The sequence below is a fragment of the Branchiostoma floridae genome, chromosome 19 (genome assembly GCF_000003815.2).
Source record: "Branchiostoma floridae strain S238N-H82 chromosome 19, Bfl_VNyyK, whole genome shotgun sequence".
Taxonomy (NCBI): Eukaryota; Metazoa; Chordata; class Leptocardii; order Amphioxiformes; family Branchiostomatidae; genus Branchiostoma; species Branchiostoma floridae.
The window spans coordinates 10,536,851-10,547,862 of record NC_049997.1 but is presented as its reverse complement, the minus strand read 5'-3'; the positions used below and the strand labels follow the sequence as shown (position 1 = coordinate 10,547,862).

At 42.9% G+C, this 11,012-nt stretch overlaps 1 protein-coding gene across 1 annotated transcript in view; it reads right to left on the bottom strand.

Moving 5' to 3' along the window:
- Positions 1-4,102: 4,102 nt before the first annotated feature.
- The window catches only part of LOC118406463 (5-hydroxytryptamine receptor 1A-like), a 9,631-nt gene continuing 2,721 nt past the window's right edge, over positions 4,103-11,012 (bottom strand). The window contains exons 2-5 of the mRNA XM_035806515.1: positions 8,800-8,955; positions 8,292-8,381; positions 7,199-7,445; positions 4,103-5,680 (exon numbers count right to left, since the gene is read on the bottom strand). Coding sequence (XP_035662408.1) covers positions 5,345-5,680; positions 7,199-7,445; positions 8,292-8,381; positions 8,800-8,955 — 829 coding nt within the window. The 3' untranslated portion in view covers positions 4,103-5,344. The remainder of the gene's footprint in view (positions 5,681-7,198; positions 7,446-8,291; positions 8,382-8,799; positions 8,956-11,012) is intronic.

Here is an 11,012-nt window from a genome sequence, read left to right as displayed (position 1 = left end):
AAGAGGTTGTGATGATGGCGGAGAAGTGAAGCTCGGCTTGTCTGATTTATCTTACACCATCTTTAGTCACATCTACGTCATGGTGTTAATGTAGCGGGTTAAGGGCCTATTTAGGGCTTGTCTACCAGGGCTCGAACAAAAAAAAATACATATGCAACGCAAACATACATTTATATATACATAACAGATCAAAAGAAACTTACACAATTATAAAAAAATAATGACTTGAGAAGACATGGAACATTGGCTTTTTTTAAAGCGTGAGATGTTGGGCAGGGATTTGATGTATGGTGGTAGGCCATTCCATAGACTGCTGACAATGAAAAGTCATTTCGTCATTAGGCTGAAATCAGCCAAACAGTATGGCGGTTCAAAGACGTCCGGAGGATTGTTTCGACATCATCAAGAGGCATTCAGAATTATATCCAATTACCATATAGCCAGACGCCGTGGACCAATCAGAAGGCTCCATTTCCCCCCAAAACCAGGTGATTATGAGGCCATAACCACCTGCTTTTTCCAAGATTCCCATTGGTCCGAAAATACGGGCATAGGTCTCGTTCTCAGAGTACTGTACATGATTTGTGAGTAGAAGATTTTACGACTCTGGGAACGAGAGCCACACATACCGCAAATGAGTGAACAAAATGGCGGCAGTTCGGATGCGTTTGTAGTACATAGAGATAGATCGCAAACAGTGCTGTATACGAAAGGTGCAGGGAGTGCTGGTGAGATTTTATCGCCCAGCCACAAAGGTAGGTAAGAAGTTTCAAAAGGTAGGGAGAGCAAGGAAAATGGCGGGACGAACAAATTGGATCTCGTCTATGGGCTAACGTTACAATGTATGTAATGTAATGCGCTCTCCGGAGTCGTCACGTATAGATATATAACATTGTCTGATAATAACGTTAATGACCCGCTTCCTTCGGTATATACGGTGCCATAATTCATGGCTGTTCCTATAACCAGCTCATAAACGACCTCGGTCGCTACGCTGTATGGCACCGTATACACCTCATCGCGGGTCATTAACCCTATATTGATTAGCTCTTCTTTCTTCTCCAATTTGATCAACTGTATTGACGTCAACTGTACCCCGACTGCCAGAGATGTTTGGGGTTGCTGATTCTAGTCATATCGGAGTGGCGAAGCGTTATTGACCGCTTTGACGTGAGCCCCTGCATGTACGTCACATACGTCAATCACACAAAGAGTCTGATAGACTGTATTGAATACAATTGTACCCCGAGTGCCGGGGTTGTTTTGAGTTGCTGGTTCTAGTTCTATGGGGGTGACTACTTGGAGAAAAAAAGTCAAGAGCCATGGATAACTCTAAGTATCATTTTTAAGACAACCTCAGAAGGCCTCAGCCCCACTAGGAGCATAACTTAAGCTAAGGGCACAACCCGCCGTACGTGCAAATACGGGCTGTCTACGTACCATAACGTGCATGGGCAATCGTTTGGGATCCGTGAGTGGTAAGTACCGCCTCCGTACGAACTCTTAGAGAATCCGAAGGATTTTGGAGCACACAGACACGCCGCAGAACTTTACTTGAAGGCAAAACTTTGTGTACCATCGGGCTGCGGATTCACCGCACGTACGGCGGGTTGTGTCATTATTTTTACGCAAGCCCATATATTTCACATACGTCAATCACACAAAGGATCTACGTCTTATGTTATACTCAAAAGGAGGGGCTATACCGATTAAGATACAGGTAACGTCACACGTATAGAGATACAGGAAGACGTTTTATCTACATTAAAGAAAAAACGTGAAGAAATCTAAGAATGTATTAAAAGTTTCAAAGAATCTAAAAAAAAAAAAAAACATAAAGATAAACAACTTTCATTGGCTGATATAAAATAGGTATATTTTGAATCGTCCAGGGCTTATATCTATGATTTGCAAGAATCGACAAGCACAGTTTTAAGCATCAAACACAGAAATTTATTTTCCTATGCCCTACATGATACACTACGTATACAACCCCAACGTTTCACCTACACAATACATAAGAATGTGCAAGAAATACATAACATTACATAAGTTCATAAAGGGACAAATCTGTACGCTTAACATAATATTTTTGAGAATCTACAGCTAAGAAATCTAATACAAAAGTATTTATATGACCTAATGGTAGTGCGTGTCTTCGTGCGACCAGACGCCTGCCGGTTAAAAATTTTGGGGCACCGATTTTTTTTTTACGCCTGTTAAAATCAAATCCGGGACCCGGCGACAAAAATGGACGCCATATCCTACCAGTTAAACCACCAAAATGTACTGCTCTATTGGTACTTGACAGGAACACCGCAACAAATTTGTGGCTTATGTGCAAACAGAACCGTAGGATAAAATTAAGCTAAGGGCACAACCCGCTGTCTAAGTGCCAAAACATGGGCAATCTTTTGGGATCCGTGATGAGTACCGCCTCCGTACGAAATCGTAGGGAATCCGGAGGATTTTGGAGCACGCATACATGCCGTAGAACGCCACACGTACGTGCAGGCAAAACTTTGTGTGCCATCGGGCTGCGGATTCGCCCTCAGTACGTGTCAGTACGTGTCAGAACGTTTTCAGAAATACGTGGTGGACGTGGCCTACAAAAAGAACGTATCACTGGCGGATCCAGAAATTTGTTAAGGGGGGGGCGCGCACCATGACGCGGCCGAAGGCCGCGGCCGCGCAGCGCAAGCTGCGCGGGGGGAGAGCACGAGAGGGGGGTTTCCCCCCTCTCGTTGGGGGGGTATGGGGGGCCTCCCCCAGAAAATTTTTAAGAAATAGAGGCTCTCTGGTGCATTTTAGAGCCATCTCTGAGCAAATTTGAGAAACAAACTAACACTGACTTTTTGTCATGTCTGTGGCTGTCTAGTTCACGTTAGGGACATTTTTTTTAACAACTACCACCAAGGAGGTTGAAAACAAACCTAACGAAGGCTAGTTCCTCCTTCTTAATATTCAAAAATGATGCCACGCTACACAAACAATATCGCAAAATTATTTGTATCTGGCTGTCGATGTGACTTGCGCTCCTATAGTATAAAATCGCATAGAAATCTCGTGGGGTCTGAGGCTTGCCGGAGACTATTTTGAAAGTGTCTTACGCATTTGAAATTACATATATTACGTACTCTTTTGCTTCTGTGGTGGCAATTGATGACGGTTAATCGGGAAAAATGACCAAAAAAAAAAAAAAACGTAGGCACGATCATCGCGGCGACTGATCAGAAATATAGTGGGGAGGGGGGTGCCGCCGCACGACGCCGATTTTCCCAAGGCGGGGTCGACCGGTCGCGTCTCTCTAGACGATGACGGACGATAGAAATCATCAGTTTATAAAAAATAATTAACTTCCTCTGATTTTCTGGAGATCTTACAAAATTTCCACGCTCACGCCGATTTTGGCTTACAGCGGCCCGGCACCAGTTTCATGGGGAGAAAATATTGATGCGGCTGCGCTCCGTCTCCAGACCTTTACTGTTTACGTTTAAGCTTACTTGACCCAAACCGCAAGTTTCTCTAAATAATTACCAGAAAATCTCCTTTCAAATAAGCGAATTAGTTTTATAACGTTGTCACTATTCTTGGCGTCCCTCAGAATACCTAGTAGTCTTGGCTTATTTTGCCAAATTTTTTTTTTTTTGCCAGCTGAAGGGGGAGGCGCGCGCCTGGCGCGCCTCCCCCTGGATCCGCGCGTGCGTATGGACAAATTGCACGTACGGCGGGTTGTGCCTCTAGCTTTATCCGGTGTCAATCTAGACTTAGCACTCTGCAACACATCCAGGTATTCGAAACTTGAGTAAATAAACCATTGATTATCACTTTTTTACAGAAACACTGAATGTTATACCTAATATCAACGATTGAATTATACAAATTGGTACCGTGGCACAAATAAATTCTACATCAATGACTATGAACACATACGTTTCTTACTAGTTCATCTTCTCAGCTTAAACTAATTGGACAAAGAAACAGTAAAAGTGATAGGATGTAGGATAATTCTTTTTACACAACAAGCAGGTACTTACATTGCTTACGTTTCGATGTCTCTAAAACACCTTCGTCAGAGCTTGTGATAATTATTTTCGAATCTTTTAAAGACATTTATACTTATCGCTATGTGACAATAATCGCTATTACATAATTGTTGATACTGCTGATTCGTCAAAGGTTATATTTATTCGGATACATGAATGGCATCTGAGCGCGAGTTGGTTTTCTATACAAAGCTGCAGGAAAATGAGGAAGTACATGCTGCATGTAAGTATTGATAAGCTCAGTCTAATGTCGTAAAATTTCAATTTAAATTGCAAAATCATTAAAAAGATGTGTTCAACCTTCCTGACCAGTTAGATTTCAGAAAGAAGGCAGTTTTTTTTCATAATTCTGTTCTTTTCCTCGCACCAGTTTTTGTTTGTCCATAGAATTTTACCAAATAATCGAATTGCCATGGCCTAACTAAGGCGTATAAGACGTCTTGACGCCAACACACCCTGACGTAAGATCAGATTTTGGTTCCATACAATCTCAAAACACATGACATTCTTACAAACAATACTTTAATCCTTTACAGTATATCCTACACTCCAAACATAGCAAAAGGTCCATTATTCTAACAGAATAAAATTGCCAGAATCCTTGTCAGTAACATCTAAATAGAAATGCCATTTTTTTCGAGAAAAGGACTTTTTACATTGTTTTATGAAGACTGGCTATATAGACTCATTTTGGTCTTTCTGTGTCGGCGTGGGTTGGTTACCGAGAAAGTACCTGTGACGTAAGTCGACTATACAAACTAACGCTGCAGTACATTACAAGTGGGTCCGTATGGGGGTTATTAGGTTCACAAAATGATTATTGCCGAAAATAGATATGATGTAATTTAGCCAAACGTATGGAAATTAGCCTCGCTTCTGTATTGGAATGCCACCTGAATGAATTGTGGTGTGGAGTGTCCCGTGCAAATAATTTTAACAGATTATGCATATTAACAGATTCGAACTAAGGACCTCTCTCTCTACCCAACACTACCCCATCTAAATTTTTAAGTGTCTGTCTGTTATGGTGAAGTAATCGTTACCCCATAGTTGCTGTCTCCGTCTTGTGGAAAATCTTTTTTAGAATTTTTTGGCGACGCCTCAGGGGCTAGCCAAAAAGTATAGTGTGCGTCCGTTTGACAAGAATTCCCAAAATTACGTAGGCATGTCAGGAATTTTTCCCTGCACGCGTAATACATGTTGTATCATCTGAGTTTTCCCTGGGGGGTTGTTTCATAGACGTTTGTATGTGATTTTGTCTGTTGTAAGGACAGAAGCATAGATTTAATGTTTAATAGTCAACGGTGGCGCCAGAGTCGGAGGAACGCCTGGCGCATCTCCCTGTTCCGGTAGGCATAGATGATGGGATTGGAGAAGGTGGCGACCAGGGAGAGGAGTACTGACAGTCTCTGCCACACTGCGTCGGTTGGTGCGCCTTCCTCCACCCCCACGGTACCCATACGGAGCATTGTGACGCTGTAAGGGATCCAGGTTGCCCAGAACACCACAACAACCATCATGACCGTACCGACCGTTCTCAGGCGCTGCTGGAACTCCGGAGAGAGGAGCGGACGGGCCGGTTCAGGTGCAGGTTTAGCCGGCAGCTGGACAACAGCGTTACGCCGAGGGTCATCCTGTAACGGCAACATGGTCAAAAGTAAGTTTAATTTTGGTCTTCTTGCTTATTCTATAAAATCGCTGCTGTTTGTTCCACGATGTTGTAACTTGTCGAAATCTTTAGATATCTTAGGCAACGTCCTATGATGTCGCCATTGTGGCTCAAAGCTTAAAGCGCTGATGTATCAAAACAAAGGACTAAACTGGTCTACCTGTGTGTATACACGTATTTTTCATGTATCAAGTGTACAACAACAGGTTAAATAACAACTAAGAGATCAAGTAAAAGCTTGGGGCCATGTCGTATTAAACAATATAGCAAAGTGTAATACCTAATACATATTTACTGACCAATGATTGTCTAAACCACCTAGGGCACTCTAGCCCTGTCATATGAAATGAATGTCAAGAATGCAATGTACCTGAGTGTGCTGTTTCGAGCTATGATTCTTGAGAAAGCCACACACAAGGCAAAATTTCGTGCGGGTTTGAAGAAAATTCGGAAGCTACCTGACTACAGCGCACATTCTAAAGACCAGGCAAGAGTGTGCACGGCTAACTTTGCGTGTGTACGGTTAACTAGTGTGTACCGTTGGCTAGCGTCTGTACAGCTGACTAGCGTGTATACCGTTGACTAGTGTGTACCGTTAACTAGCGTTGGTAGGGTTGACTAGCGTATGTAAGGTTGACTAGCGTATGCAAGGTTGACTAGCGTATGCAAGGTTGACTAGCGTATGTAAGGTTGACTAGCGTATGCAAGGTTGACTAGCGTATGTACGATTGACTAGCGTATGCACGGTTGACCAACGTGATTACGGTAGAATAGTGTCCGTACGGATGACTTGCGTGCGTACGGTTGACTACCGCATGTACGGTTGACTAGCGTGTGTACGTTGTAAATAGTGTCTGTAAGGATGACTAGCGCATGTACGGTTGACTAGCGTGTGTACAATTGACTAGCGGGTGTACGTTTGACGCTCGTGTGTACGATTGACTAGCGTGCACGTGTGTACCGTTGACTAGCGTTTGTACGGTTGACTAACGTGTGTACGGTTAACTAGTGTATCTATGGTTGACTAGTGTCTGTGTGGAGGACTGGCCTATGTACGGTTGACTAGCGTGTGTACGTTTGACATGCGTGTGTACGTTTGACATGCGTGTGTACGTTTGACATGCGTGTGTACGTTTGACTTGCGTGTGTAAGGGTTACCTAGTGTATATGTACGGTTGACTAGTCTCTGTGCTGATGACTGGCGTGTGTACGATTGACTAGCGTGTTAACACTTGACTAGCGGATCTACGTATGACTAGCGTGAGTACGGATGACTTGCGTGTGTACGGTTGAATATAAGAATGTCCACTATACTAGCACTGCTACTTGCAACGTCATGAGTATGACACATAGGAGATCTAATTTGGCTTATTTTGCACAATGACCGAACATGTCATCAAATTAATGAAATGGAAGCATATATGCATTAGTTGGTCTGTGATAATGACTTTTTTTACTGAAATGATAATAGAAAAGAGCATACTTGGACAGGTGGCTCTTCTGCAGCTCCGGTCTCATCGTCCATCTGCAAGCCGAGGTTGACGTGAGCGTGGCGAGGGTACGCCCACTTGTTCCCAAGGTCTGATGGGCCACTCTCGTCCCCAGGTTGTTCGGCTGTAGTGAGTTGAGTCTCCACTCCTGATGTTGACGTTCCCAGAGTCCTCTCGGCCAGCGGTGCGGGCTGCAGATTCCGAACGATGGCCTGTTGACGCCTGACCTCGCGCCAAATCCTGAAGAAGAGAAATATACTAATTAGTCGAGAAAGTATTCAATATAACATGGCGACCTCCACCGATTATAAGTCCCTATTTCATGTTCGTAATTACACCGTAACATGTAGCATTCGGTGATCATGGTGCTCAACGACTTTTATGTGTAACTTAAAGCGTTCTGTTCGGTCAAACATGAAAACACACACATGCCATGTATGTGTTTTGATGTGCGGGAGGGCAGCCTTCAAAGATGCATTTTGCACCTGCCTTGCCCTCCCCTTTACTATGTGATAAAAGATAATAATAAACAGGCATCGGACCTAATCTAAAGGAGTGATAGAAAGTATCTTGATCTACCAAAATTAGAGCTTCGAAGCTATTGGCCAAGCAAAAGAACGGAAACATATGATATGCGCGAGCAGAGGAATTAAATAAAGACATTGCAGGGACATTGCTCTTTCTACTAATCTTCATAGTGCGACTCAATATTTGCAGGACAGGGATTTCTTGTCAATGATATTTTTTTAAATGTTTGGCAGAATGTTGCTGATTTGAAAAAGAAAGAGCCACTGTTCAAGCCACCCGCGTATTTGGCACTCCAAAATTTGTGATTTCAGAGTCCGACCGGGGCTACATCACCGACGGGCACCGGTGCACTTTTGACAGAAGCATCACCGGCACTTTACCGGGACAAATTTGTGGCTAAGAAGGCTTGCCGAGGCCACATCCTCGACGGGCACTAGTGCATTTTTTCAACAGAAGCATTACCTTTAGTCTAACGGGACAAATTCGTGGCTAAGAAGCCCGGCCGGAGCTACACCTCTACAGGAATTGGTGCAAATTACACTGTAGTATAAGACTTACTTGTAGTAACAGACGAACATCACCACCAAGGTACCGACGAACAAGATGTTAATCAGACCCTGTCTGATCAGCCTAGCGAATCCTTCATATCTGTGACGGTGCAAAAAAAAAAACAAGAAAAAGAAAATTATCAGAAACACAAATGTCATTCAATGCTATTCTAAATCAATGTTGATTTAATTATATGGATGACATTATCTTAGAGCCTCAAAGCTAAGTCTAGCATACACATTAAAAAACGTTGCCTAGGAAGGTAAGAGCTTACCACATGGGGCACTTTATTCCAAACTATACATTATTCATTATGACATTAGAATCCGTTTTTCAATAATCAAGTTTCATTATGCAAGAATTTTTTGCATATTCATACTCATAGCTTTTTTTTTTTCAAGCCGACTGATTGCAGATACCCGGTACCCAAGCACACTCCTAGGCCGGCTTCACTTCTCTGTCAGCTTTTGATACTATCCTATGCTACCGTAGGATCTGCTTGAAAATCAACCCATACCTGCACATGAAGAAGGTCGGGAAGAAGCTGTCACGCCCTCCTTCGATTAAAGGTGGAACTACAGCGATGAAGGCCAGGAGTGCGGCAGCCCCTGTCAGCAGTGCCGTGCGGGGCATGGTCATGATGTTCCGGTAACGTAGGGGGGAATTGATGAACCTGAAGGGTTTGCCAGGCATTCAGTTTGAAAAGCAAATGTCTAATACGATATATTTGTGACATTAGGAGAGTTTAATTGCTTCAATTAATGGTCAATTGCTTCTTGCCGAATTAAGCCCCCCCCCCCCCCCCCCCCCCCCCCGCACACACCGCTTACCGTTTACCGGTCCCTTGACCGGGGGTGGTCGTGGGGGCACTTAGCAGCTGAGCACACCTCCCTCCATCTCACCCTGTCGTGGGCCAGAGCTTGCAATTGGGTTTCGGCAAGGGTCATTCCTGTCCACTCTTTGATGTTATCATCCCACTTCTTTCTCTGTCTGCCTCGTCTTCTTTTCTCTTTGACTGTTCCTTGTAGGATGACCTTAGAGAGGCCTTTGCGTCTTGTCAGGTGACCGTACCACCTTAGTTTCCTAGTTTTTTTTTAGTTTTCTTAGTTTGCGTGTATTTTCACACACATACACGCAAAAACCTAACAAAAACCCACCCGCCTCCGTATCAAACCACATCCAGTAACTTTGTAGCGAGGACCAATCATATCACTACTGACAGGTCACCGACAATGACTACGGCACGAAAAGCAGTAGCGGGCCATTCGCGCCCTGTTTATCAAGTAACAGGCACCATGTACAAATAGTTGTACTATTTATATCAGTTAAAAATTCACTTATATATTTGAAAAGGTGAAGAGACTACTTCTACTAGAGAGATCTTACGCCTTCAGATTTTTTTTTAATTATTGCGCGTGACGTAATTAGACTACCGTCCTATCACAAAGCTACACAGCTGGAAAGCTATGGCCAAAAAAATCAGGTCAGCAGGTACGATATATTTTTTTCTATTAAAATATAAGCATAGTAAGCATACATGTAGCAAGAGGCAGTGATTATCTACATTTTACTACTTAAATACTACGATTGAGATTGCGTCCAGTCTTAGATTTTTAGTACATTTACCTCGCTTGCTATTTCAGAGAAATATTGTTTTCAGTTACCACCGTGATGGCAACTTTAGATCACATAGCCAAATACTTTAATTACAGAAAGGTCATCTAAGATGTTAGCTATATAAAAACAAGCTGAAAACAAATACGGGTTTGAAGATTAGCGTCACCAAGCCCATGAAGAGGATATGTTTACAGGGTTCTCCCCAGAATTTTTTAGTGTAGTGGAGGGGCTGGCAAAAATAACCCGAACCAACGAGATGCTCTTTCATAAAAATGGGCTCATTTTGCAATTACAGAGGGTGTCAAATACTACAAGCAGGGTTCTCCCCAGAATTTTTTAGTATAGTGGAGGGGCTGGCAAAAATAACCCGCACCAACGCGCTGCACTTTCATGACAATGGGTTCATTTTGCAATGACAGAGGGTGTCAAATACTACAAGTATAATATACTGTTGTTATTCCTTTGTTGTGAAGTGGCAAAACTACTATTGTTTTGATCATTGCTCATTCACAAGTTTTTGCAGACAATGCTTACTGGAAAAGTGATGCCACTTCGTACAAAAATCTGTGAATTGTCATTAATCTTAGCAAAACTAACAAAGAAAATAGGGAAGAAACACACTAAATTTTAAAAATAGTATAGTGGAGCTGGCTGAGAGTATAGTGGAGGGCCTCCCTTATTCCACTCTCTGGGGAGAACCCTGGTTTAGATGCTAACCTCTCCACTGATAACTTAAAATCATTCAGAGATTTTGAAATGCACGTAGGACTAAATAAGCCTTACATCATCTAAAAGCTCGTAATGACTGCTGTTCAAATACGATCGCTATATGCCTATCGACATCATACGCAGTCTTGAAGATTAGCGTAATACCCCTGTCACATTATCCACGATCTTCTGGCGTATCGATTGAAGATCGGCCATATTTATAATCGACAGACGGTTCCGCGTATTTTTCACCTGAAAACCGTCCCTGTCACATATAATCCATACTTTGTACCTTGTACAATTGTTGTGCAATAAAGTTATTATTATAAGCGAGGCTCGGGCGATCGCCGCAGAATCGTCGTCGGATCGATTTTGGAGTTGCGCGGGTAAGTGGTATGACTAATA